Source organism: Pungitius pungitius, chromosome 11, assembly GCF_949316345.1.
Source record: "Pungitius pungitius chromosome 11, fPunPun2.1, whole genome shotgun sequence".
In the NCBI taxonomy this organism is placed as follows: Eukaryota; Metazoa; Chordata; class Actinopteri; order Perciformes; family Gasterosteidae; genus Pungitius; species Pungitius pungitius.
The window spans coordinates 5,354,373-5,379,061 of NC_084910.1; the positions used below are offsets into that span (position 1 = coordinate 5,354,373).

Below are 24,689 nucleotides of genomic sequence, written 5' to 3' on the forward strand. Positions count from 1 at the left end.
AACAAAGATCCAATTTTCATTAAGTCAGTCTTAATGAAAATATTTATGCAACAGAGCTGATAACTACACCAGTATAATGTGACAATCTGAGAAAAGTCTAAGGCTTTAGCTAGTCCTAAATTAATCCAACATTGTCCAGCCCTGTGGCACATAGGCCCAGATGATGTATTGCATTTTGACAAACTCATTCTCATATTTCTCAGGGATTCAAATTATTCTTGCCCTTTTTTAAATAAATCGGGGAGCTTTGTTGACGTGAAGCTGTGATCACAGAGTGTTAAGTGAATGAAACGGTCCGTCAAAAAGTCGTACAATTTCAAGCAGCACTCAGAACTTTGTTGTCGTCAGTAGCACTTACCAACAGGTTGTGCGTGAGCCCGTCTCCGCTACATCGCCTCTGTTCTGCACACCTGGCATGGCAGAGAAGGCTTGGTGTTCATCAACCGAGGGGTTTTTAAGGGACAGACGGGTGATTTTATCAGGGAAAACAGTGGGAGTCATTCAACTAATTTAGCGGATATCAATAGTGCAAAAGGTCCGCCTAAATCTTCATAGAGAACGTGAACGCGGGTCAATTCAGTAGCTGTTGTGGATCTGTCGATCATACCACATGATCTTCATTGAGAGACTGCGTTTTGGTAGTAGGCATGTTTGACATTTCTTTTGGTTTGTTTACAGCACCCAATGAAATAGGCCGCATTAATTGTTGTAGGAAGCACTACTATATTGAAATGTAAATTGTTTAATTCCTTCTGTTTTTGTTTAGTTCTGAATCACAGGGTAAAACACTATTGTCCAGTAGTTTGATTTAATTTCACTTAAAACCCTTAATAAACGGCACTCGTTTCCTCTGGTGTTATTTCAATTCCTAGTTGAACTCTCATTGGCATTCTTAGTGATCGTTGTGGAAAAACTATTTCACTTAATGTCGGTACTTGTTGCTCAATATTTCTCACTTTCTATTTTACCACAGAACCTCCTGATACACATCCCAGTTAGCCTCCCTTACTTATCTTTCACTGGTCTTTGTTTGGTTTCCACATTTGCAGTAAATACCCCTCTTGTGAATTTTAGATAAGCTTTTACTCCGCTTTCCAGTCCGTAATAAGCCGACACCACACTTGTTTAAGCATCTTTGCGCGGCTTTATTGTACACAGCGAGATAGGTTTATGCTGTCAGTTAAAAAACATTTACTTTGGAGAGCTGCCTGTCAGACCCGCTGTTACACCTTTTAAAGTTCAGCCCGCTTTGAGCGCGCCGGACCCATGGCTTACTTTGGGGCTAACCCCGCTCACTTTAATCGCAGGTGGAAAGTACACAGGAACTAAAGGTTGGTTTTGAGGAGTATTCAATAAACGATTCCTTAAGAACAAGAGTGCATAGAAAAAAGGCCCACTTTGTTTGAGTAGTGAGAGTAAGTTCAATCTGATGCTGTGTGGACTCTGATGGAGGACTGGAGCTGCTGCTGTGCTAACAGACACAATGTTAGCCTCCCTCCATACAAGCTGCTATCAACTTCCCCCAATTATGTTTTTGGGATAGTTTGTGCCACGGCATAAAAATGGACTGTGAGCATTGCCTCCATGCTGTTTGGAGTAGCCTTCGCTCAGTGCGGGGCGGTTCAGACTCGGTTGCAGGTTGTGTTGTTCTGAATGGCTCCATTAAAGTGCTCTTTCTCCCTTTACATACACAGACAATGAAATATCGCATTGTGCGGCTGCTCTATCTTTGTTTTACATATACACTCAGTAGCAGGTTTATCAGCTACACAAACCAAAATTGAGGCAGCCTAATACAGCGGTCTGGTAATAAATCCTCCATCGGGGCTTGACTGGAAATAATTGAATGTGTGCTGGTTAACTCCAACGCTAATTTGGGTCTGAGAGTAGCAGTTGGTTTTTACCATGACTGTTTTTATGGCTGTTTTAAAATGTTATTAATTGTAATTAAGAGCACAGGCTTTGACCTGTATTCCTCACAGTTTTTCAGTAATGGTAAAGCATTTCTTGTGTCAAGACATTAAATGATTCAATCCAAACTTCCTTCCTTATATATTTGACTTTGTGACCACATATTGGTTGCGGTTTCTTAATCATTGTAATGTGTATTAAGCTGGTGTGAGTGTCTGCACAGTTGGCTTTGGCACAAGTGGGAACCTTTTAGTGAAGTTAAAATGTTTTTAAAGCTCAGTTGCATTTTGATGTTAGTCCAAACACATTGTGTATCATTTTGCACTCGGATCTTTGTTTTGACTTTTCACCGCTTGGTCTCATTACATCTCTAGATCGAAGCTCTATGTCACTGTTTAGGATCCAGAATATTTCAATCAAGTGATTAGACCAATCCCCTGCTTTTATCTGCCATCCATGCTCAAGAAACACTACGAACTCTAGCCACTGACGGCTCCATATCAATGTGCGTTTAACCATTGAGCTTTTGTAAATGTATGTTAAGGTTTCCAACATTTATGCTCCTGGTTTTCATCTTATTCGGTATGGATAATTCTTTCTCTGTATACAAGACTCAAAAAGACATTGTAATGCAATTTTCTTTTGGTTTACTCCAGCTAACAAATCCATTTTCCCGATATCAAGTCAGCGTTAACACATAACCCGGGATACTCCTAAAACCTGATCCCAGCCATGATACGTGTGTACATTTAAACACGCTCACTAGAGACGGAAAGTACTCCATTTAGTTTAATGGTTTAGGTGGCTTTTGATATTGATAGTCACAGATATAGGTCACTATATGTGAATCAAGTTTTTTTTCAATACATGCTGAGCTTAAATGGCATAAACCAATAGCAAAGTTTTTAGACCAGAAACAAAGAACCCTCAGTCCAATCAATGCTGCCTTCTTTGCTGAGTTGCGATCACGATTTGCGAAATGCTTCGATTTCTGCAGGAACAGCAACATCTGAGTTGAACTGTATCCAGCTATAATATTCTGTCAGTTGTTGGATCTGTGTTCAACCATTCTGCAAAATACTGACACTTGTCTGTGGCTTGAGTGGTGTTGACTAAAGTGGTGCAGAAATAGATTTGTGTGTACACACTAGTGGCAACGAGACCCCTCCTTAAGCCAACAACAATTGGCCCAGTATTGTTTCGTCTCATCCAACAACTTGGGGTTAACCAGGACTCCTCTGGTTTTAATGTACATTGTTGCCTTTCTGCTTGGAGTGACTCCTAGCAGGTGCCATACATATTGTTAGGTGACTGTGCATCAACACAATCTGCAGTCTGCAGTAAAACAATGAAAATGTGGCACCTGATTGAAGCCGAAAAGGGTTGGAAGATGGGAGTGAGAGATGACGGGCGGGTAAATGGAGGAGAGAAATCCTATTCAAAGGTAGAGAAGGTTTGAGTGAGCAGGAAGGATGATGTAGGAAAGGGGGAGGAGAGAGCGGCTGGTAGGGTGGGTTGGGTTGCTAGGGGAGAGTATGTCAGACTGCTGCCGCTGAGAGCCTGGCCTGCTATTGGAAGCTACTTGCTTAGCAGGAGAGAGGCGGAAGAGGAGAGAGAAGTAGCTAATGAGTATTGTAGGTTGGTTGCTGAGACAGCACTGGGTTTATTTATAGAGCGCTGGCCAGCCAGCCCTTAGATACCAACAGCGAATCAGCTGACAGAGAAAGAGGGGGCCCCAGCCAATGGCAGCTCAAGAAGGGGGATGCCAGATTGAGGAAGTGCTGTGAGTGCCTCTCAGTCTCTTAAAGAGACGGTGCGGATTTCTCAGCACTAGGCAGATATTCTCTCCCTCGCTGTAGCAGTGTCATATCTGTAAGCAGGCCAGGACCTGGAGCGCCACAACAGTCCCAGTGACGGTGATTGGATTACTTTCCCCACCTTATCGCAGAGCCGAGCCCAAGTACGGCACACACACAGTTCAACATCACAGGTTCAAAGAGTTTAAAAAGAAAAATGTATTTCACAAATAGGTCCTCGTCTATCCACAGAAATCTATTAGAAACAAAGAGCCATTTGGAAGAAGATTTTGAGCGCTGAATAGAAAATCTCTACACCGTGTAAGGAAGATGATAATGGCAAGGAACCTATAATTACTGAAGTTAGGCTATTCTTACACCTTCACAGAAAATGTCTGTCCCGAAAAACAGACCTAATTTTGCGGGCCTGAAATATCTTTAGCTGTGAGTGCTTACAGAGAGCAGTGGTAGCTCAGCATTACAAACAGGGTTTTCCCTGTTTATGTAAATCCATAGCCATCAAATTCCCAGGGAGCCATTCCAGCCTGCTTTCCCCCCTCTGATGTGCAGTATTATCAACCATTGTGTCTGGGATGAACTGATTGGGTCAACACTTCTCATAAGATTTGCACAATTAATCAAATATGAATTCAAATCACGTTTCTTCCCCCCCCCCACAAACTATGGAACAGGATCAACTGCAATATTGATGTTTAAAATGCTTCCTGAACCAACAGCCAGCCACCAGGGGGCGTTCAAGATGTTCAACCTCCCTCTTTTTGTAAGCCGTCATGCTGCTGCAAGTGCACCAAACAGCACCAGCGTGTGAAAGGTGTTCCTGAATATCTGGAGGCTGTTCAGAGCAGAAGAGTAACATACTGCTAATTTGTTTGGAAAAATTCACAGGATCTAAATTCAAGTGAAGAAGAAATGTATTTTATGTCTTTATTTGATGCAAAGCTTTGCATGTTAGCAAAAATGTAGCACAACATGAAAGTGAAACCTCTGTTCATCTAAATGTGCATCAAAATATTGTTTCCCAAAAATAAATGTTATGATAGCAATTAAATATAATGGATCAATACAATTGTGAGTATCATTTTGGCCATTATGATGCAGTCCTAGTGGACATGCGAGTGAATATAGAAACAGCAGCATTTCTAAAAGTCTGGCTGTGTTCAGCTCAGTACAACTCTTTTCTAATATAACATATTTGTTTTAGATGTTTTGGTACGTTATTTAGCAAATACAAATGATGAGATCAGTTCTTCCCCAAATGAACATAGTTGTATATATTATAGAGCACACACTAATGCAAGATCGCTATGTCTGAAAGAAGACTTTATTATTAAACTATTCAGGCATTTTTAAGAGTGAGTTACAGCTCCTGTTGATATTTTCATGAATATTCACATATTGGGTACAAATCCAAACAAATACTTTTTTCTCTTCTTTGCATAAAAAGCTGGCTAAAATCACATTGATGCATACTTGCCTTCCATTGTGCGGTTGACATTTCCCACCCGACGTGGGCGCCGCGCTCTAAAGTAACTCCACTAGTTGCCCATTGGGAGAGAGGCCGTCGCATACTAAGAGCCACGCTCCGTCCATTGTAAATCAATTAATTATGCAGTAAAGCCTGGTTTTGTTCTCTAGGTGCCTAGCCTAGCTTGCTAGACTTAACTATAGATGATTTGACCAGAATTATGTAACAAAAGGGCATGTCACGAAGCCCTCAGATATCCATTAAGGACCGTAGAAGAAGAGCGAGGCTTTCTCGCTCCCGACAAACCTTTATTAATTTGCTCAAAGACAGAAAGCCAATGGGGGGGAAAGGTTTTACATTCTCCTGCCAGGTACGCCTTTGTGGGAACTGTTAGCTTAGCATTTGCTGACTTGCTAGTGGGAAGAAAGATTCAGAAACGTTTGCTTTACGGGAGGAGACGCACCGATGCGAAACTCAAGCGCCGTCATGGCGGCGTGCCGACCACCAGCTGTAGCTCTGGAGGTGTGTGTGGTCCACATCTCAGCCAATGGAGCCGCTGAACTGCAACACGCAGAAGTCGTGGAAGGAGCTGCTGAATCACCAACTGATGCTTTTAGTGCAGTTTCTCTTTACCTTTTCTTTTTTGTTGTCAACTGATGATGTCATGAAGAAATTAAAAGTCTTCTGTGGCGTGCCGGTTGCACATTGTAGCATAATTTTGGCAGCCAGCCGACTGAGTGGTTGCCTTTGTGGGTTGTACAGCTTTCAACTGACACAATTTTCATCTGTATTTACCTTCCACCTAGTAGGGCTGCAGGATTAATTGAAATGCAATCTCATCATCTTAATTCAGGCCTGTATGCCTTCTCATTGTTACTGAACAGCGATACACAGACAACAATGACAGTGGAGCCAGCAAAAGTAACGGCGCAGCTTTGTTCAGGCAAATCAAACCGTTATAAAAGGCCCCTGAGAATTCCCCTCACCCAGACATCCACCGCCTTAAAAAAAGACTCATTACCTAAGTTGGCTGCAGATACGTCTCTATTCAACACTGCAAAACAAAGGAGGACTGGTCTGGACAAAGCACTATAAGCCTTCTTACAACGGTTCTCCGTGTTGTTGTTCCTGCTCAAATGTTAAACACACAGGCTTCATCTGGCTACGTCTCAGCTGTGTTTTGGGTTTGTTTAAACACACTGGGAAAAGTGAATAGGCCGCAGACTTGGTGGTGTACAAAAAGTTATTTTGAAATCAATATTGGCCTCCTCAGGATTAGATAGTCATTGTGAAGGAAATGTCAAAGGCATGTTTGAGGTTGATTACTTATATCATTTTATATAATGGTTTATATAAAATATTCTGTCCATTTTCAGGCTTAAAAGTGGTAGTGCTAGGCTGACACCTAGAAATCAGCTTTGGGTTTCCCAAACTGAAAATATGGTCACTTTATAGGTGAACCGATTAATGTACAATGCAGATCTATATGTAAGCTTAATAATGGAAAATATAAGAATTTTACCCCTGTACCCAAACAAAACACTGCAATCTGATGCTAATCGATGAAATAGAAGTAAATTAAGCACTTGGTAAATAAAGACTGCTTCTCCACATAGACATAGTTGGTTGATAGCAATATGGAAACCACCAATCGGTGACTGTGCTGCTGTGGATTTGGGATCTGGGATCAATTGGGATTCCTTCGTTGCCATGTTTGACCAACGATGGAGGCTAGGGACGGATTAGAGTGTTGGGGTTTCCCTCTCATCATCTCTCTCCCTCTTTCTCTCTCCCCAGGTGTAAGCAGCTCAGGATGTCCGCCCACCTCCTCCTCCTCCTCTTCCTCCTCCTCCTCCTCCACTGCCCAGGGCTTCTCCCTCGCTGAGCCAGCCATGACCAGCCAGCACACGCATACACACCCCTCCTTCAGCTCCATCCACTCCATGGCCGAGCAGCAGCAGGTAACACACACACAGGAAGTGATTTATAGTTTGCCTGTTTCACTTGTTGATTGTCGCAGCAGTGCTGCAACACCAGAGAGGTGTGTCAATTCACTTTTTTTATATATGCTAAAAGAATGTCTTCTGTAAAAACCACCGACAATGAGACTGGAAAAATGGAGAAGTGCCATTGAGGACTTCTCTAGATCATAAAATATAATTACATAAGGTTATTGAAAAGGAATAGAGTACTTGTTTGTTTCTCAGAAACCCACAAACAAAAATGTAGGATTATAAAGAGCACGAGACAAAATTGTATTAAACATTTAAAAAAAAAACGCGATTCAACATTCACTCCAAAATTGATCCATATTACTAGTTTGATACAAACCTCCTGCAGTTATTGAGTTCACCATTGGGCTTAAGTGTACAGTTCATCAGTTGAATATTTTATGAAATATCCATAAAATCGGTCACTTATAGAAACGAGATCCCTTACGGAAAAAGTGTGAGAACAACAGGGTTAACAAACTGCATGATATTTTTATAGCCATTATGTCCTTCATAGAAAGCGGCGTTTCCTTTCAAATGTTAAAGCATCAGCACGCCAATGCTCCACCTTGCCCCTCTCCTCAGGGAACACTCGAGGTGCTTTTAGAGAGCGAGCGGTCGCCATGTCAACATCGCTCTACAGTGAGGACATTTGCTATTTGATTACTATTCTAACAAATGCTTTAAACCGGAGCGCCAGTCGAGGCGTTTTCACTAATGTCAGTGCTCCTTTCTGATATCAAAGAAAAAATAGTGTTGAACACTCCGATCCAGGGGGTACAAGGCCTGGTTTTCAACCTTTCCACCCTCGCAAAGACAATCAAGCGATAATATATCACTATCAGTTTAAGTACGCGCTCCGTTTATCAACATGGCAGTTCCCTTGGCTTTCGTCAACACCTCAAGACCCTATTGACAAAAACTGCAATTTAGCCACAGCGAAGACCAGGGTTTCTTGTCCGCCGCCGCTTTGTGTGGTGGTTTTTGTGCAGTGTGACTTTGCTTAATCCCAACCAGCCAAAGTCACACAATCAAACCAACCAATCAACTAACAGATTCACAGTTTCCTGTGACATCAGATGACTGTTTTAGTCGATGGACCTAGGTACAGACATGTTTTAGGTGCTAGAGGATGGACTGACTATTGACTGACTCTGGTGGTAGAAAAGGGAACTGCAGGATGAGAGATCTGAAGTTGATGCACAATGTTTCCGGTCATTAACAAATGTGTTGGCAATGACCTGAAGTCCCCGAAAGGTTTTATAGATCCTTGTGTGCTTGAGACATGTGTGTGACGTGCGGTCGCTCTCTGCAGGTGCTGTCTGATATGACCATACTCCAGCGGAGGATCCCCCCTAGTTTCAGAGACCCTGCCAGCGCCCCACTGAGGAAACTCTCTGTTGACCTCATCAAAACTTACAAGCACATCAATGAGGTATGCCGCATGCTGTACCACACACACACACACACACACTTGTGTGTGTATTTATTTATATATTTATGTTGGTACACACGTTGCCTTTATGATTGGATGAAAATTACAGGTCCGTCTTCACATGAAAGGGATGTCAACCCGCCTGGCTTAGCAGAGCCGGGAACAGGTTTTGAATGTTTCTCTGATCCACAGGTGTACTATACTAAGAAGAAGCGGCGGGCCCAGCAGGTCCCTCCAGAGGACAGCAGCACCAAGAAGGAGAGGAAAGTCTACAACGACGGCTATGACGACGACAACTACGACTACATTGTCAAAAACGGAGAAAAGTGGCTGGACCGCTATGAGATAGACTCACTGATTGGGAAGGGCTCCTTCGGACAGGTATGAAAACCAAACACACATTCAGTGCTAGTTCATGAAATCTTCTTGCATTATTATTATTATGTATAATATATAACAAAGCCAAACCAGCGTTCTGACAGCCTGGGACATATGCGTTTGTCCCCATAAGTAATCCTGGAGCTAGTGTTGTTGTTATCATCACAAGAGATGACACGGTTGTTAATGTTTGTCTGCAGGTGGTGAAGGCCTACGACCACCATGAGCAGGAATGGGTCGCCATTAAGATCATTAAGAACAAGAAGGCATTTCTAAACCAGGCACAGATTGAACTACGCCTGCTGGAGCTCATGAACAAGCATGATACTGAGATGAAATATTACATAGGTAAGAATACCCTTACACACACTTACACACACGCATACATTACAGTGGGGTGTGAGAGTATAGGGGTCGGCTGTCAAGGCTACGCTCAGCTTATGCCACTTCTTGTCTTCAAAGTTGTGAATGAGACATTGACTCACACGGCTCTCAACATGGCGGCCATGAGCGCTGTGCAGTGTCAGCCGGAAGGCGGGACTCGCATGCACTAACATGGATGTGGACAAAGCTGACAACACGCACACAAAGTGACTTCATCCTCTGCTCAGGAGGACATTACTCCACCAGGGCTTTACATAGTTAAGTTAAAAATAGTACACAAAGGCAAGGTAAAGTCACAGGAGATGGTTCTGTTGTCATTAACATACTTTGCTCACATGCTGCAAAAGAAAAAGCTAGTCACATCAAATTCAGCCGCTGTATTGGGACAACATAAACCATGATGATGACCTCTCTGCTCTAATATTTGGGAACATAAATGGCACTTAGTTCTGAAAGCCAAGACTCGTAAGTGGGGAATTTTTAAAGAGCAATTGACAGGAAATGATTTTAATGTTGTCAAGTAGTCCTGCCTGACCACATTCTTTTCCCTGTGTATCTCTTAACCTATTTCCTTTTCTCCCTTTGTGTGTGTGTGTGTGTGTCTGTCTGTCTGTCTGTCTGTCCACCTGTGTCCGTGCAGTCCACCTGAAGCGTCACTTTATGTTTAGGAACCATCTCTGTTTGGTGTTTGAGTTGTTGAGCTACAACCTGTACGATCTGCTGAGGAACACCAACTTCAGAGGAGTCTCCCTCAACCTCACCAGGAAGTTTGCACAGCAGCTCTGTACAGGTGGGCCCACGGAAACACCAAGCAGGTCTCTTTCAGTGTAGCTTGTCGTGGTCTGCCTCCTAGTGGACGAATAGAAAAGAGGAGGAATGCAGTTTAAAATCATCTGCAAATCAGGGAGGAACAACATTGCCTTCAGTATGAGAAAGGCCTTTTGATTGACTTTTTTATTTTGAGGGATGTATTTAAGCAACAAATGCAGCCTGTAGCTGCTATAACAACAAGAAGCATGTGATATGTATAGATCCTCTTAAAATAGGTTCCTAAACATACAAAACAAATCATGCGAAAACAATATATATATATAAAAAAAGACTATTGACTGACAGATTTCATTTTCCTCTGACTGGAATATGTTAAATATAATTTATTATGTCTTATGTATTTTGTAGCAGCAACACATTTGATTTAATTCATATTTCTTAATGTTTCTTGTCTTTTTTTAAATATTCATGTTTCAAAAGATTCTTAATGTGCACTAATGTGTGCAAAAACAAATTGATAAAAAAATGTATTCATAATAGTACATATTATTTTGTGTAATTACATAAATATAGTTTAGTTTATTAATTGAATTTTTATATACATTTTTCAATTAAATTATATTTAAAGTTTAATGAAATCAATACTTTAAAAAGATAATGCAACATTTTAATAATTGCATGATGTTTCCAAAGTTAATGCATTAGTTAATCCCGATGTCATGACCAAAAACAGATGATTATGATCATGAGCAGCCCTATTAAGGCCAATGTCTCTTCTTGTCCACAGCGTTACTATTCCTGGCTACTCCAGAGCTGTCAATCATCCACTGCGACCTGAAACCAGAGAACATCCTGCTGTGTAACCCCAAAAGATCGGCCATCAAGATTGTGGACTTTGGGTCCTCCTGCCAGCTGGGACAAAGGGTGAGCCGCATCCACACACGCATTAAAACGCTCACACACAAACCTCTCTAATAGGACGGTTTCAGTAAAATGATTCATGATAGATGCCTCCGCCTGTGACACTGATCATTAGGGTTTGAAAACCAAATGAATGAGCGCTGGAGAAATTATTCTCACGTGTTCCAGTTAAGGCGGTAATTGGGGATTTTATATAACGTCTTTTGATCTTTTTAGACTCAACGTAATACGTTCTGCATTAAGTCTTAGTTTGAGTTAACCATTTGTATGAAGGGCACATTCCCTGAACGCTCTGTGAGGAGAATGTCATTGTACTTTAAACAAAGTGTGTTCCCGGGTCGCCGACAATGACAGCAGAGGTTGTTGGAGACTGAACAGAATGTCCTGTCGCCCTCTCAGATCTACCAGTACATCCAGAGCAGGTTCTACCGCTCCCCTGAGGTCCTGTTGGGAATGCCGTATGACCTGGCCATCGACATGTGGTCTCTGGGATGCATCCTGGTGGAGATGCACACAGGAGAGCCTCTCTTCAGCGGCTCCAACGAGGTAAAAGCAGCTGGCCGATGACTCTGCGCCATCTCATCCACATTCATGTTTGATTCAGCTACCTATGAGTGTGTGTGTGTTGGTTTAGGTTGATCAGATGAATAAGATTGTGGAGGTTCTGGGGGTCCCACCCAGCCACATGCTGGATGCAGCTCCTAAAGCCAGGAAGTACTTTGACAAGCTGTCAGACGGCCTGTGGACAGTGAAGAAGAACAAGGACATCAAGAAGGTATTTGGGACAGCTTCCCCGTTTCAGCCTTGTGACACAATGGGGGGGGATCTTATTAAATATGTGCTAGTTTACAAACCTTTCCAGTTAGAGAACATAGGTTTTACAATTCTTGTTTTATTTTTTTTATATATTTAAGTCAGGTTAAGTCAGTCTCTTTTTTCTTTCCTTTTTTGTAATAAACTTTTCCATAAACATGACTATGGAGGATGTCTGAATTCTATAAAACCTTCAGAATATAGTTGGCAATGTATCTGGAACACTTGGTAGAATCAAGAGATTTATCAATCTGTTTAAGAAGAAGATATTTTAGAGAAATGATATACAGGGGACTGGGGTGTATAACTATCTCTATAAAACCTCCCCAGATAACTTGCATTCAACAGTGTATTATTTTTATTTGAATTACAGCTTTTCTTAGATTTAATGTTTTAAATATGCCACTGGGGCAAAACACCTAAATGTTTATTTTGAATGGTTTCTTTTCCACAAATCTCAAAGAGGAAATGGTCTGAAATCCCTAAATGATCCAGTGCATGAAAAGCCTTTAGCTTGCCTGTATTGTCCCACCTTAACCAATAGGTGGCAGCAGGTGAATAAAGTCACTGGGAAGCACATTCGGATGTTGTCCTTTTAATATGTTAGATTGTGGACTGAATTTTTTGTCAGGAACTACTTTTTTCTGAAGGGAAATAATGAGAACATCCTCAGACAAGTCTTTGGATGATTAGGACAGTGGTGGTTGTGGATTTTTATTCACCAGATCTCAGCTAAAGTTAAAAGCAAATATATACACGTAATGTTAGAAACATTATGCAATGTTTTGTAAATGCAAATATCGGTATGTTTTAAGCTACCTGCTTGTGTACGTGGGGTAGAGCTGATTCGTATTTCTCTGTTTAAATATGTGTGTTTGTGTGTGTTCCAGGAGTATAAGCCCCCAGCCACTCGGCGTCTTCATGAGATTTTGGGTGTAGAGACTGGGGGCCCAGGAGGTCGAAGGGCAGGGGAGCCAGGACACGCTCCCTGTGACTACCTGAAGTTCAAAGGTAAACCAACACTTTGGATTCATCTGATAGGCCTGTTGAGTTCAGACTTATATTTTACAAAATGTCTTTCTATCATATTTTTAAAAACATCCAATATGGCAGTGATGAATTCCATATAAATGTAATGGCGATGGTTTATTGAGCATGCCGACATGTTATTGATAGCTAGCTTATTCATCCTGCAAAGAGTTAAAACAGAACCGCTGTTGTTTGTCCTCTTGCAGACCTGATCCTGCGCATGCTGGACTACGACCCGAAAAGCCGCATCACGCCATTCTACGCCCTGCAGCACAATTTCTTCAAGAAGACGACAGATGAAGGAACCAACACCAGTTCATCTACATCCACCTCTCCTGCCATGGACCACTCCCATTCAACCTCCACTACTAGCTCCGTTTCTAGCTCTGGTAAAGGAAATGACTCTCTACATCTCAGAGGGGGGAGATGGTGCTTGGACTACATTGTGTAAACCACGTTAGGGGGGGGGGGGAGACAAAAGAAAGTGATTCACAGAAGAAGCAAGTTGTGAATTGATTTGCAACTTCTGAAAATGTTACTTTGATGTTTTATTGAAGCATTATCGTGTGATTGGTTGAATAATAACCGTTTCACGGATTTATGAGTCCGTCCTTGTCCCTCTTGATCAGACTGTGAGGCACATTTCAAAGCCACAAAAAGCCATCAGCAGCGTGGGTGTGATGCCGCTCTGTTGTGTTTCCAGGTGGCTCCAGTGGTTCTTCCAATGACAACCGCAACTACCGCTACAGTAACCGCTACTACAACTCTGCTGTTACACATTCGGACTATGAGATGACCAGCCCTCAGGTACGCACAACGTGGGGGCTGTATAATGAGAAATGAGTAGGGTCCACATTCTCTCCTGACAACAGAGACGTGCTGTGTTTCCTCTTCAGAGCACGTCTGTCGCTGTGAAGGCATCTCACCTCTGTGTGTCCCCCCTCCCCCCTCTCCCACCCCACCAGGCTCCCTCCCAGCAGCAGATGAGGATGTGGCCAGGCAGTGATGGTGGAGGTGGGGGTCAGGACCCAGCATACACCCAGTTGCTGCTCCACAAGCCGGCTGCCTCCCAACAGCACCAGCGCCACTTCCTGGACCCGCCCCACCACCCACACCCGACCTACTCCCACCACGGGAACGGCGGGCGCGGCCTGCGGCAGAGCGGACAGACGGGCATCGGCGGAGGGGGGGGGCAGCAGGGCTCCTCGCCCCAGATGAGTGACAGCATGGATGTGGGCGTGTCCCTAGGGCTGCACCACCTGGGGGCGGTGTCTTCCATGGAGGCCTCTCAGTTCGGCTCGGCCTCCCTGCCCCTCGCTCTGCCAATTGGACTGTCTGCCTTCCGGACTCGGACGGCCCCCACCGCCCCAGGGCCACAAGCCCCGCCCCCTGAGGACTACTACCCTGCCTCCAACAACAATAACCCCGCTGCGGGGGGCAGAGGGAGGCCGGACTCAGACGAGGGGCCAGCCAACTCTTGATAAAACCTGAACCATGCCCTAAAGCCATACAATTTTAACTACAACTACTACAACTACACACATACAGCCAGAGTTCAGAGACAAAGAGGTGAACTTTGTGCTGAAGAAGACAGTTTGTACTGCATGAGAGGAGGAGGAGGAGGAGGAGGAGGAGAGAGGAGGAGGAGGAGGAGGAGGAGGTGGAGGAGGAAGATGATGCTGGGAAAAACTCTTCCTTTTATCCCGTTTTAGTTTGTTGTCCTTCTGTTGCGACTGTAATTGGAAAGGAATGATTGTGACGAGTTTGTTTTTATTAATATTATTATTATTGTTGTTTAATATTATTTGATTTTTTTCGGGTTTGAGGAGTTGCGTGTTCTACTTGGTTGTTGTTTAAGCCTGGAGAGGAGGAGGAGGAAACAGAGAGGAGCCATGCTTTTCAATTTTACTTCATATTCAGGCTGCAAGTGGAAGATCACATGTTCACGGTCACGCTGGTTAGTTCTGACTTTAGTGAATTCATATTTACAGTCCAGAGAGACGAGCAGTCTTAACACACACACACACACACATTTAGTGCTGCATCAAGAAGACAGAAGCTGGTTTCAAAGGGAGAAAACGTCAACCTGTGTGTGCTTCAGGACTCCTGTCTGTGTTAAACTCACTTCTTCTTTGAGTTTTCGCATCCTCCCTCCGTCGCTCTCCACCTCGTCGTGACGCCGTACAGAGGGAGGGAGGTGGAGGTGGAGGGAAGAGAAGGTGGCAGGACACTGATGCCTTCCTGGCGCTCATAGGGATCTCCTCCTCATCCTCTTCCTTCCCTTGCTCTCTTCTTCCTCTCCTCCTCCTCCTCCTCCTGTTGTGTTTCTCCTCCAGACAGCTCCTCCTCTCTGTGCTGCTAATCACCATGACAACTGGTCCGGATTGCTGCTAAAGATCCAACACAGATCAATAAAGAAATAAAAAGAAATAGAAACAGAAATAAAAAAAATAAAAAAAACTTTTTAACCCTTCTGCTTAAGAGAAAAGGATAAAGTAAGAACCACTGCATCTCAATGTATTTATTACTATTTAACAAGAAAAAACAAACTGAAAGTAACCCTTTTTTCTGCTCTTCTTTGTTTGGTTGCCTTCTTTCTGCAGGTGAGCTCTGATTGGCTATTGTAACAGTGACAGTAACTGGTGACATGGGAATGCCACCAGTTGTGGGGGCTGGGTGGAGGGGAGGGGTTTGGGGCAAAATAAAGTTGGATATATAATAAGAATAAAGAGTATACTTTTGCACACCAAAGTCAAACAAACATGGGATCTCCGCTTTTCTTCCTACTGATGTGATCCAACACCTCATGACCTCTCGTCTTGTCAGGAGGGGGCTCCTTTGCACCTCCTACGGGACCCAAGGCCGGAACTAACGTGGTCCTTATTCCGTAAATATGTGAACCGCAAGTAAAATAATAGCATGGCTGTTGTTTGATGGACAAAAAACGGATTTAAAAAAATGTATTTTGAAATAAAGCAAAAAAGAAACTGATCACACAGTTCAAGGAAGAAATTATGAGCTGAGCTTTAAAAATGAATTTGATTCATTAACCTTTTTTTAATTATACCTTAGTCATAGTGGTCAAATATAAAAAAGGTGGATTTCTGCAACAGCTGTAATAACTAATCTATTGTTTGCATTTGTCAGATTGCAGGTTTTATTTTGGAAAGTATTATTAGCTTGGGGAGGGGGGGGGGCGACAATGCGAGAGATTTCACTTTGCAGCTTCAAGCCAAAAGCCCCCAACACAGGGTTCATCCCGCCGCCGTCAACAAGGAATCGGATTCCAGATTCCAAACCGCCGGCTTGCACCATGTCTCAGAGTGAGAGGTGTCTGCTCAGAGCCGTCATTATTCATGAAACCATTAGCCGAGACATGTTTTGTGAGCAGGTCTTCAGAAGGAAGCCACTGACCTAAATACAAGTGTTGCATGTTAAAATGGCCGATGCCAAACGCTCCACATCTACAAGAAGGTCAGAGGCTTTGGTTTCTGTGTGTTATGTGATCAAAACAATGCCACACTACAATACAATAGCCATGCGGACCAGGCCAGATCGCCATGGTAACCTGCTGCAGACCAGGGGCCGGTACCGGGAAGCAGATGCAAAGGGCTCTAATTTCCCTCCATAAGTAAATTCATCACTACAGGATCCGGACCGGGACCAAGTTTCCAAGAGATCTCCATCAAACAGAGCTTCTAACGGACGGAACGGAGTGAGATTAGCATGTGAAAAAAGGATGTCCTTTACTAGAAAACAAGCAACGTGTGTCACATACTCAGCAGTGTGTTTATTATGAAACAAAAACATACAAATACTTTCACTATTATAATGAAAGTGATAATTCCAGCTTTCTCCAACCCCTTTAAACAAGCCCACAACATACTAGAATGTCGGGTTGCTTCTCCTTTTTTTATATCTGTCTTTGTAGTTGTTTTGAGTCTCTTTGAGGTTGTTTCCCGTGTTTAGTTTCTTTGGTTTGCCTGCGTCACGCTTGTTGTCAGCGTTGGTGTCTCTTCGTGGTCGTTGCTGTACGTTAACAGAGGATCATGGGCTGATTGTTCATGCATTAATTGGCGAAGGCTTCTGTACAGAACTAGATGTTGAGAAAGTGGGGGCAAATACAAAAGGAGTTTCAAAGGTTGAGGGAAAACCTTCCTTCCTTAAACTACAGCCCTGGTTGAAAAAAGTAAATCAAAAAGACATTTATAACTGACTAATGTGTGGAAGGTGAGTCCACATCCTGTTGGTTATAAAAGGGCAAACTCTTCACCTCCCAGTGCTAATTCTAACTAAGTAACCCTACATTTCCTACATGTGTATTACACTCATGTCATGTGTTTTTTCTGAAAACTGCCACTCGTGTTCCATGTGAAGGTGGACGGTTTTATTTGTCCGCAGCCTGAATAGATGACATCTGAGGAGCAGACAAGTGTTAAACAGACCAACACAGGCCTTCTCTGTTATTCAGACGTCATTCATTGGGATTCACAAGTCATTGTTGCAGGTGTCCGGAACTTCAGAGTCCATGAGGCTTAAATCCAAGCTCATTCGTCCCCTTTTTGGTGAGGAGAGAAAAATACTGCAGTTATTGGGGAGGAGGACCTGAAGAACACTGCCATCTCTTCACATCTGGGAACTTGACTTCATTATTTGAATGGTTGTTTGTCTTTAATGGGTTTGTTTTTTCGTCTCAGTTCTGCAGAAGAACTGGCGGAGCATTTGCAGAAGCCTGGGGGAGCTCATCAGAAAGAGCTGAGAAGACCAGATGTAAGATGTATCCAGAGGATGCTTGTCAAACTCAGAGAAAAGAAGGTCGTGGTATGGAAAGGGGAAAAAGTGATGGACAAGTCAAAGCATGTTTAGAATAGTATGTTGTTGACTGTGTATGTGACCCAGTACACGGACATACACACAGGACACAGAGGATCACGTCAAGTAACTTAATGTGCGTTCGCTAGATCTCTCGGGGTGAAGGCCGAGCCACGTTGCCTCGTAGGAGTCAGTAGGATCTGCCACTGGAGGGTGAACAGCCAGCGTCTAAATGCTGCCGGGAATCATGGCACGAGGAAGAATCCAACACACGGGATGGGGAAACAGGCAGCTGACCCACAACGTATGTTGCAAAAAGTCATGCTAAAGGATGTAACAAAATGTCATTAAAAAGTCCGCTACAGGAGGAAAAAGTCAATGTCCTAAAATAGGTGCCTTATGCCAAAGTATAGTATCGATAAAAAGTCCTAACTTATGTTGCCAAGTCTAACTACAATATAACTAAAATAGTCATAGAATAGCATGTAAAAAAAAGGTGTCAAAGAAAATGATGACAAAATGTAATAGCACCACCTTGGATTTGTATCAATATTATGACCTTAACTCTGCCGGCGTACCATCACATACTGTATTACCTGATGATTTTGTTCTTAAAAGGTTTCCTTGTTAGCATTTTCATGGAGAAACAATTTACTTGCTATCTTCATTCCAACATTGAACTGCTCACAACAAGGTGTGGCTAACAATTTGGTGACAACTTTCACATCACTGTTGGGACTTTCATACCTTTGTGAAACTATTATATGAACCCTATAAATAATAACTTTAAACACACAACAATTACTGCAGGAAAAATGTATTTAAGGAAAAATGTAATTTCAATTGTGTAATTACTTACTAATGTATTAATAAAGAATTCATTCACACAGACCAGAGAATATCCAGACTTTCCAATGTAAAATTTAAAACGGCCCACCACTACAGGGCCACTCCATACCAGTAGGTGGCAACAACGTGCCCAGTCATTGTTGCTGCAACAATCCTTCAATCACCAGAAAGAGATTGTGCTTTTATTCTGAAGGAGTGAGGTCGGAAGTTGTGTCCGTTGGTGTTACAACAGAACAGGGCCGTCTGCTGAATGAGGCGGGAGCTCTCTGAACCGGGACCCCGCGCGCACTAACAGAGGTAACGCCGGTACCCACACGTCGCTAGTTTCATCCTCATGGAGTTAACGAACTTCTGTTAGTCAAAACCAAGTCAGGGTCACGTGTCCGTGGCAAGTGAGTGTTGATGCCGGCGGTCTGTGAACGTGACACCGCGAGCCTCCGGTAGCTTCAGTGCGTTAAGTAAGTGACAGAAGTTCAAGTGTAGTTGGTAGCTGCTCTTCTCTCCGCATCCGGGTACTTTCCCCTGTCTTTTAACACCAACAGCTGAGTGTCCTTCTGGTGGTTTCATCAGTGTATTAAGTATTTTTGTTATTTATATACTTACCCGTATGTTCTTATACATTAATAACGCTGTGCTAAAAACATGAATAAGTATATACAAAGTAAACGTTTCATTTAAGTAATGCTAGCAGGATGAGAAGCAAATAGCAATTTAGTGCAGATAGAGACAAAAGAAAGACTCAGATATAACCTCCTTTAGTTAGTTAGTGAGTTAATATTAGGGAACAGAGAACATTGAAAAATAAATTAAACTTATAGGCAAGAGAGAAGATGGACAAGCAGCTACAACTTATTTCTGCATTTTATTTAAAAAACAAAACCCCAAACTGCATCAAACACCTGCATAGCTCTTGGTCTGAAGCAGAGATGGACAGTTGGTCCGGCATCTGGGCGACGGAGTGAGATGCCTGATAAAGCGTGTACCGTATCAGTGTATCAACAGGCCTCATGTTGCAGACACACCCTGTCACAGCACACACACACACACAGTCCACATCCACACTGCATCCCCCCCCTCACCGCCCCTCTCTCTGTGCTGCTTTGTGCCACTCTTTCAGCCAATGACAACGGTTGCAGTCCTCGGAGGAGGGATTGGGGGTCTGGCAGCATCCTACTACCTGTGCAAGAGCCCCCAGGTTACCAAGGTAACGCAGACACACAGACATACGCTGTTATGTGGTAATCCCAGCAGATGTTTCTACTAGAGACAGAGCCCATAGCAGAGACTCCAGAGCAGATGCAGCTGAGTGGGTGTTTTCTCTCCATCGGCCACAGGAGGCAGATGAAGATGCACATGACAACATATTTGTAGAAGCCAATCATAACTAACCATTTTATAAAACTCTACTATTTTGAATAGTAATTAATTCATCAATAGATTTGATTTTTTAATTGTTTTCAACATTCACTTCAGTTTCAACAACATGAAACAAAAAGCCTGTCCACACCTTGATCCCCTCCACCCACCTTTCTTTCCTCCAGGTCATCGTGTTGGAGTCCAGCAGCCGCTTGGGAGGTTGGCTGTGGTCCACCCGCAGGTCCGATGGGGCGGTGTTTGAACACGGACCCAGAGGGATCCGACCTGCTGGGGCAGTGGGACGCAACACACTCAACATGGTGAGTTCAGAAGCAGCGATGCATCGTTTTAAGATAAGATTAAAGCTCATTCAGTGAAATTCGTATCGTTCTCACTGCGGATGATGGTGCACCATAAATTATGAGCTTACCTCGCAGACAGATTTGAAAGGTTATCCAAGATCCAAGCTCCATTATACAAGCAGACTTGGACTTAAGGAGAACATGGGGCGGAGGTAACAGGCGCTAACCACCTGAGGTCTGAGGCAAAGGGCTCCTCCAGCAGGAACTTAAAAGTGAAGAGATTACCTGTAGATTTTTCCAGAGGAAAACGAGAAGGAACTGATTATGGAGAAGTTCCCTTTCCATCCACCTTTTGGAGAGCTGCAGCCTCTCAGACGGGGGACGGCGCACGGAAATCTGTGCTGAGACGCACAGGACCTCACAACGCCAAGCAGGATGCCCTAAACATCCGTTACTGGACACATTCAAAGTCACTTCATCATTAAAACCTGTGTGTGTGTGTGTGTGTGTGTGTGTGTGTGTGTGTGTCTTTGCAGGTGGAGGACCTGGGTCTCGAGGGGGAGATTCTGCCAGTCACCTACAGCCACGTGGCCTCAAAGAACAGATATGTGTACGTCAACAGGCGACTCCACAGGATGCCTTCAGGAATGAGGTCCGCTGGTCCACTGGTCCGCTGTGAGCGCTGCACGACCTCCCACAGGACGCTCGGCCGGGCACTAACATTCCCTCTTTTGTCTCCTCTCCGTCTTGGCAGTGGACTTCTGCGCACCGTGCCGCCCTTCTCTCGTCCCCTCCTGCTGAGCGTTGCCGGGGAGATACTGGTGAGGAAGGGCAAGGGCGAAGACGAGTCCATCCACTCGTTTGTCTCCAGGAGGCTGGGGAAGGAGGTGAGGGGGGTCAGAAAGTTACCAACATAGAGAGTGTAACCTTGTGCGGATGAAATCAGATCCACTCTATTGATCTGTCCCCCTGTAACTCACTTTGTATTACATGTTCTTCCCCTGTGTGTGTGTGTGTGTGTGTGTGTGTGCAGCTGGCGGACATAGCTGTGGACAGTTTGTGTCGTGGCGTGTTTGCAGGGGACTGCAGGATGTTGAGCGTGCGCTCTTGTTTTCCCGCCTTGTACCATGCAGAGCAGCGCAGAGGCTCTCTGACGCTCGGCATGCTGCTGGACTCAGGTGCGCTTCATTGGTTGCTCTTTTTCCGGTTGGGTTCTGTGCACTCATACAGTGAGGGCACAGACCGAATGAACCCCGCCCAGGTCAGTTCTTGTGATGTCACAGAGACAAAAAGTTCAAAAGTAAAAATGGCCACCCAACAGTCAGCATTCAGAAGCTGCACACAGATGTAATCAAAGATCTGTTTTGAGGCCCAGGATCACTCCTCCAGTGGCCTGTCTGTAACCTGTGAGCTTTACTCAGGTCCAGCTCCGGTGGTCCCCCCTGGTCCTCTGGCTCAAAGGTCTGTTGATGAGTCGTGGGCCCAGTGGTCCCTGAGGCGGGGAGTGGAGTCCCTCCCAGAGTCCATCGGCGAGTACCTGCAACACAGTGGCAGAGTGCAGCTTCACAGAGAGGCAGCGGTTCAACAGATCAGTCCTTCGCCGTCCGGCTGGAAGGTCAGTGAGGGCACCGCCTGCTGCGCTGACCTGGTTGGGGCGTCCAGGCGGGAGGTTAGGGGGTTCAGCATGGCCAGTTATTCCCCCGGCCTGTAGGTTTAGTTAGTGATGCTAATCATTTTTATAACAATACATTTTGAAGTATGCAATGCACCGAGGAGAAGCTGCTCTTTAAATGGGAGACATTCTATGGGAGACAATATATATCTATATATATATATATATATATATAGATATATATATATAAAAACATGCTTGAATTCTAGCATTCTTAGATTCTGGCTGCTCCAATAACATGTTTATGTGTGTGTGTGTAGATCACACTGGAGGATGGAGTCGTGTCAGCTGACCACATCATCTCTGCACTGCCTGCTAAAGGTGCTTCACTGTTATGTGTTGTGTTGCATGATGGTAATGGAGAGGAAGCACTCTTGATGACATCAGTCCTCTCCCCTCGTGTCCTCTGATTCGCAGAAGGAACCAGGTTTATGTCAGCAACGTGTGCCATAAGTGTATAAATAAATAAATATTCCAAACTTGTTATTGAGCCAATTCTAGCACAAGAAAAACAACCAATTAAAAAAATAAAATAAATCCTTTTCTTGCCTTTATTCCTCTCTCTCCCCTCAGCCCTCTCCTCGATCCTGCCCTCCTCCTGTCAACCCCTCATCCAGCTGCTGCAGGACATCGCCACGGTAACAGTTGCTGTGGTGAATCTGGAGTACGAGGGTTCAGTCCTGCCTGTAGAGGTGAGAGCTGCAGTCGGACACAGAAAATTCTGAATGTGGCTTTTGAATTGAAACGTGGTCGATGTATTTAAACAAAATGAATCCCACTTTGCTCAGGCAGAGCACGTTGTATTTCCTCTTCACACACACACACACACTTGTGTTGTTTTGTTGACAGGGGTTTGGCCACCTGCTGCCATCGTCAGAGGACAGGGGTGTACTGGGGGTGGTCTACGACTCTGTCCCCTTCCCCCAACACAACAGACCGGAAGGACAGACGACCAGACTGACGGTCTGTAGACTCACTCACATGTTGATCCACCTGGTGAATCACATGACCTTCTGCTCTGTGGTTGCACTAAAACGAATGCACCATCCTCAGGCTCAATCCTAATCCCCCCCCCCCTACCATGACATCATCAAAATAAGATTTAGAATTTAGGGTATGTATTTAATACGTTTTACTCTTATTCAAACATCTTTCAGGCTCTTTCCTCATAAAATGAGAAGTACTTTTCAATAAGGTTTTACTGTTTGTCAAAATTGCATCTGACAATTTTTTTTAATGAATAAGTTAATAAATTGTCTGGTTTTGTTTCTCTTTCTCCATCTTTTATCCGGTTTTAAATGTATATATTTTAATGTCTGAACACACGTGTGGCGTTCATTTTTTAATTTTTAAATGTTTTTACATCTCCGGGTTTCACTGGTTATCCCGTCGCTAACGTCACATTGCAATGACATGTGGGGAATTCCCTTCCTATCCAATGCAGACTTACCGAAGAAAAACACTGAAACAAACAATTAGACAATGGGACAGAGCGTAAAGCTGCCATCGGCACAGCAACGTGTGTGGGGGGGCAGATTGGGATTGTGTGTCAAATCAGCGATGGCGTCAGACTGAGCAGTAACTCTGGTCCATTTCAGTCCACACCTCTGACCTCTGACCTGGACGTGTCTCCTAGGTGATGATGGGCGGCGCCTGGTTCCAGGAAGTGTTCGGGGACCCCGGGGCGGTGACACAGGAGGCTCTTTTAGCTAAAGCCACCGAGGCAGTGAGCTGCCAGCTGGGAGTCAGCACCGCGCCCAGCTGGAGTCGGGTGACTCTACAGAAGGTAGGACGGGGCAGTGCACAGACGTGGTACCCTACGTCGAATACTACCACCGCATCGTTATTAGTGAGTCTCTGTTTTCCCCCTCGTCAGGACTGTATACCTCAGTACTACCAAGGACACTACCGCAGAGTGGGTGAGTAGACGCTCCGTCTGAAACGGGCCTCATTCCCAGCGCGCAGTGATGCCTCCTTTAAAATGTGGGTCCGTCTGCCTTTCAGAGTCCATGCGCAGCTTCATAAGGGACAAAAGCCTCTCGCTGTCTCTGATTGGCTCCTCCTATGACGGTGTGTCGGTCAACGACGTCATCTTCAGTGGACGAACTGCTGCACAGGAGCTGTTGGGTTCAGTTTGACAGCAGGTGGATCCGTGTGTGTTTCCAGAGTCAAGTATTTATATGTAAAACATCTTATATTTTTCTGCCTTCCCTGAAAATATTGACTATTTTCTTCAGCACAAATGTGTACAACCCATGTTGAATTGTAATATTATAGTGTCTTAATATAAAGGTTTGGGTTGTAATACATCATATTATTGCTTTGGGTGCTTTGGATTTTCCTACCGATAGTACAATATCCCATATATCATGTCCTGCTGTTATGGACATGTGTTAAACACATTTTGATCAAACATTGTGATATCTTGGTGTATACATGAAAAAGTTAAAACTGAGAATCCCAAAGTAGACACTGTTTCCCCTGCCATTCAATTAGGCCCCAACAAAGTATTTTTTTAAACGTTTACAATTATCAACAAGGATTAAGCTTTTCATGCCCAATAATAACAATAATTGACTACATCATTGCTTTCAGGGTTTGATATATTGTACATATGTAAAGCCCTCATGAATAATAGTTGAGTTAATGCCATTTGTTATTAACAAATACCTACTTGTAAAATACCTTCACCTCTCATTTTCATAAAAAGGTTGGAAACCACTAATAATAAATAAAGTGAAGTCAGTTCTTGTAGAATTACTGCTGCAAAATGTATTCTGGTA

General features: G+C 43.9%; 2 protein-coding genes across 4 annotated transcripts in view; both read left to right on the plus strand.

Moving 5' to 3' along the window:
- Positions 1–15,775, plus strand: part of dyrk1b (dual-specificity tyrosine-(Y)-phosphorylation regulated kinase 1B) — a 33,001-nt gene extending 17,226 nt beyond the window's left edge. For both annotated transcript variants that reach the window (XM_037454193.2, XM_037454192.2), the window contains exons 2-13: positions 6,991–7,154; positions 8,500–8,619; positions 8,812–9,000; positions 9,198–9,345; positions 10,022–10,171; positions 10,940–11,076; positions 11,473–11,619; positions 11,708–11,848; positions 12,777–12,897; positions 13,122–13,304; positions 13,619–13,722; positions 13,881–15,775. In XM_037454193.2, coding sequence (XP_037310090.1) covers positions 7,086–7,154; positions 8,500–8,619; positions 8,812–9,000; positions 9,198–9,345; positions 10,022–10,171; positions 10,940–11,076; positions 11,473–11,619; positions 11,708–11,848; positions 12,777–12,897; positions 13,122–13,304; positions 13,619–13,722; positions 13,881–14,396 — 2,025 coding nt within the window. In that variant the 5' untranslated portion in view covers positions 6,991–7,085 and the 3' untranslated portion in view covers positions 14,397–15,775. The remainder of the gene's footprint in view (positions 1–6,990; positions 7,155–8,499; positions 8,620–8,811; positions 9,001–9,197; positions 9,346–10,021; positions 10,172–10,939; positions 11,077–11,472; positions 11,620–11,707; positions 11,849–12,776; positions 12,898–13,121; positions 13,305–13,618; positions 13,723–13,880) is intronic.
- Positions 15,776–18,776: 3,001 nt separating this feature from the next.
- On the plus strand, positions 18,777–24,651 carry ppox (protoporphyrinogen oxidase). Of its 2 annotated transcripts, none has more exons than XM_037454205.2 (13): positions 18,777–18,873; positions 19,694–19,780; positions 20,118–20,252; positions 20,771–20,886; positions 20,989–21,121; positions 21,268–21,412; positions 21,656–21,849; positions 22,167–22,227; positions 22,480–22,598; positions 22,756–22,869; positions 23,543–23,692; positions 23,783–23,825; positions 23,911–24,651. In XM_037454205.2, the coding sequence occupies exons 2-13, from the start codon at positions 19,697–19,699 to the stop codon at positions 24,042–24,044; spliced, it is 1,428 nt and encodes a 475-aa protein (XP_037310102.2). In that variant the 5' UTR covers positions 18,777–18,873; positions 19,694–19,696; the 3' UTR covers positions 24,045–24,651. The 2 variants fall into 2 exon arrangements, with proteins under 2 accessions (XP_037310102.2, XP_037310103.2); XM_037454206.2 differs by lacking the exon at positions 18,777–18,873 and adding an exon at positions 18,886–19,034.
- Positions 24,652–24,689: the final 38 nt, after the last annotated feature.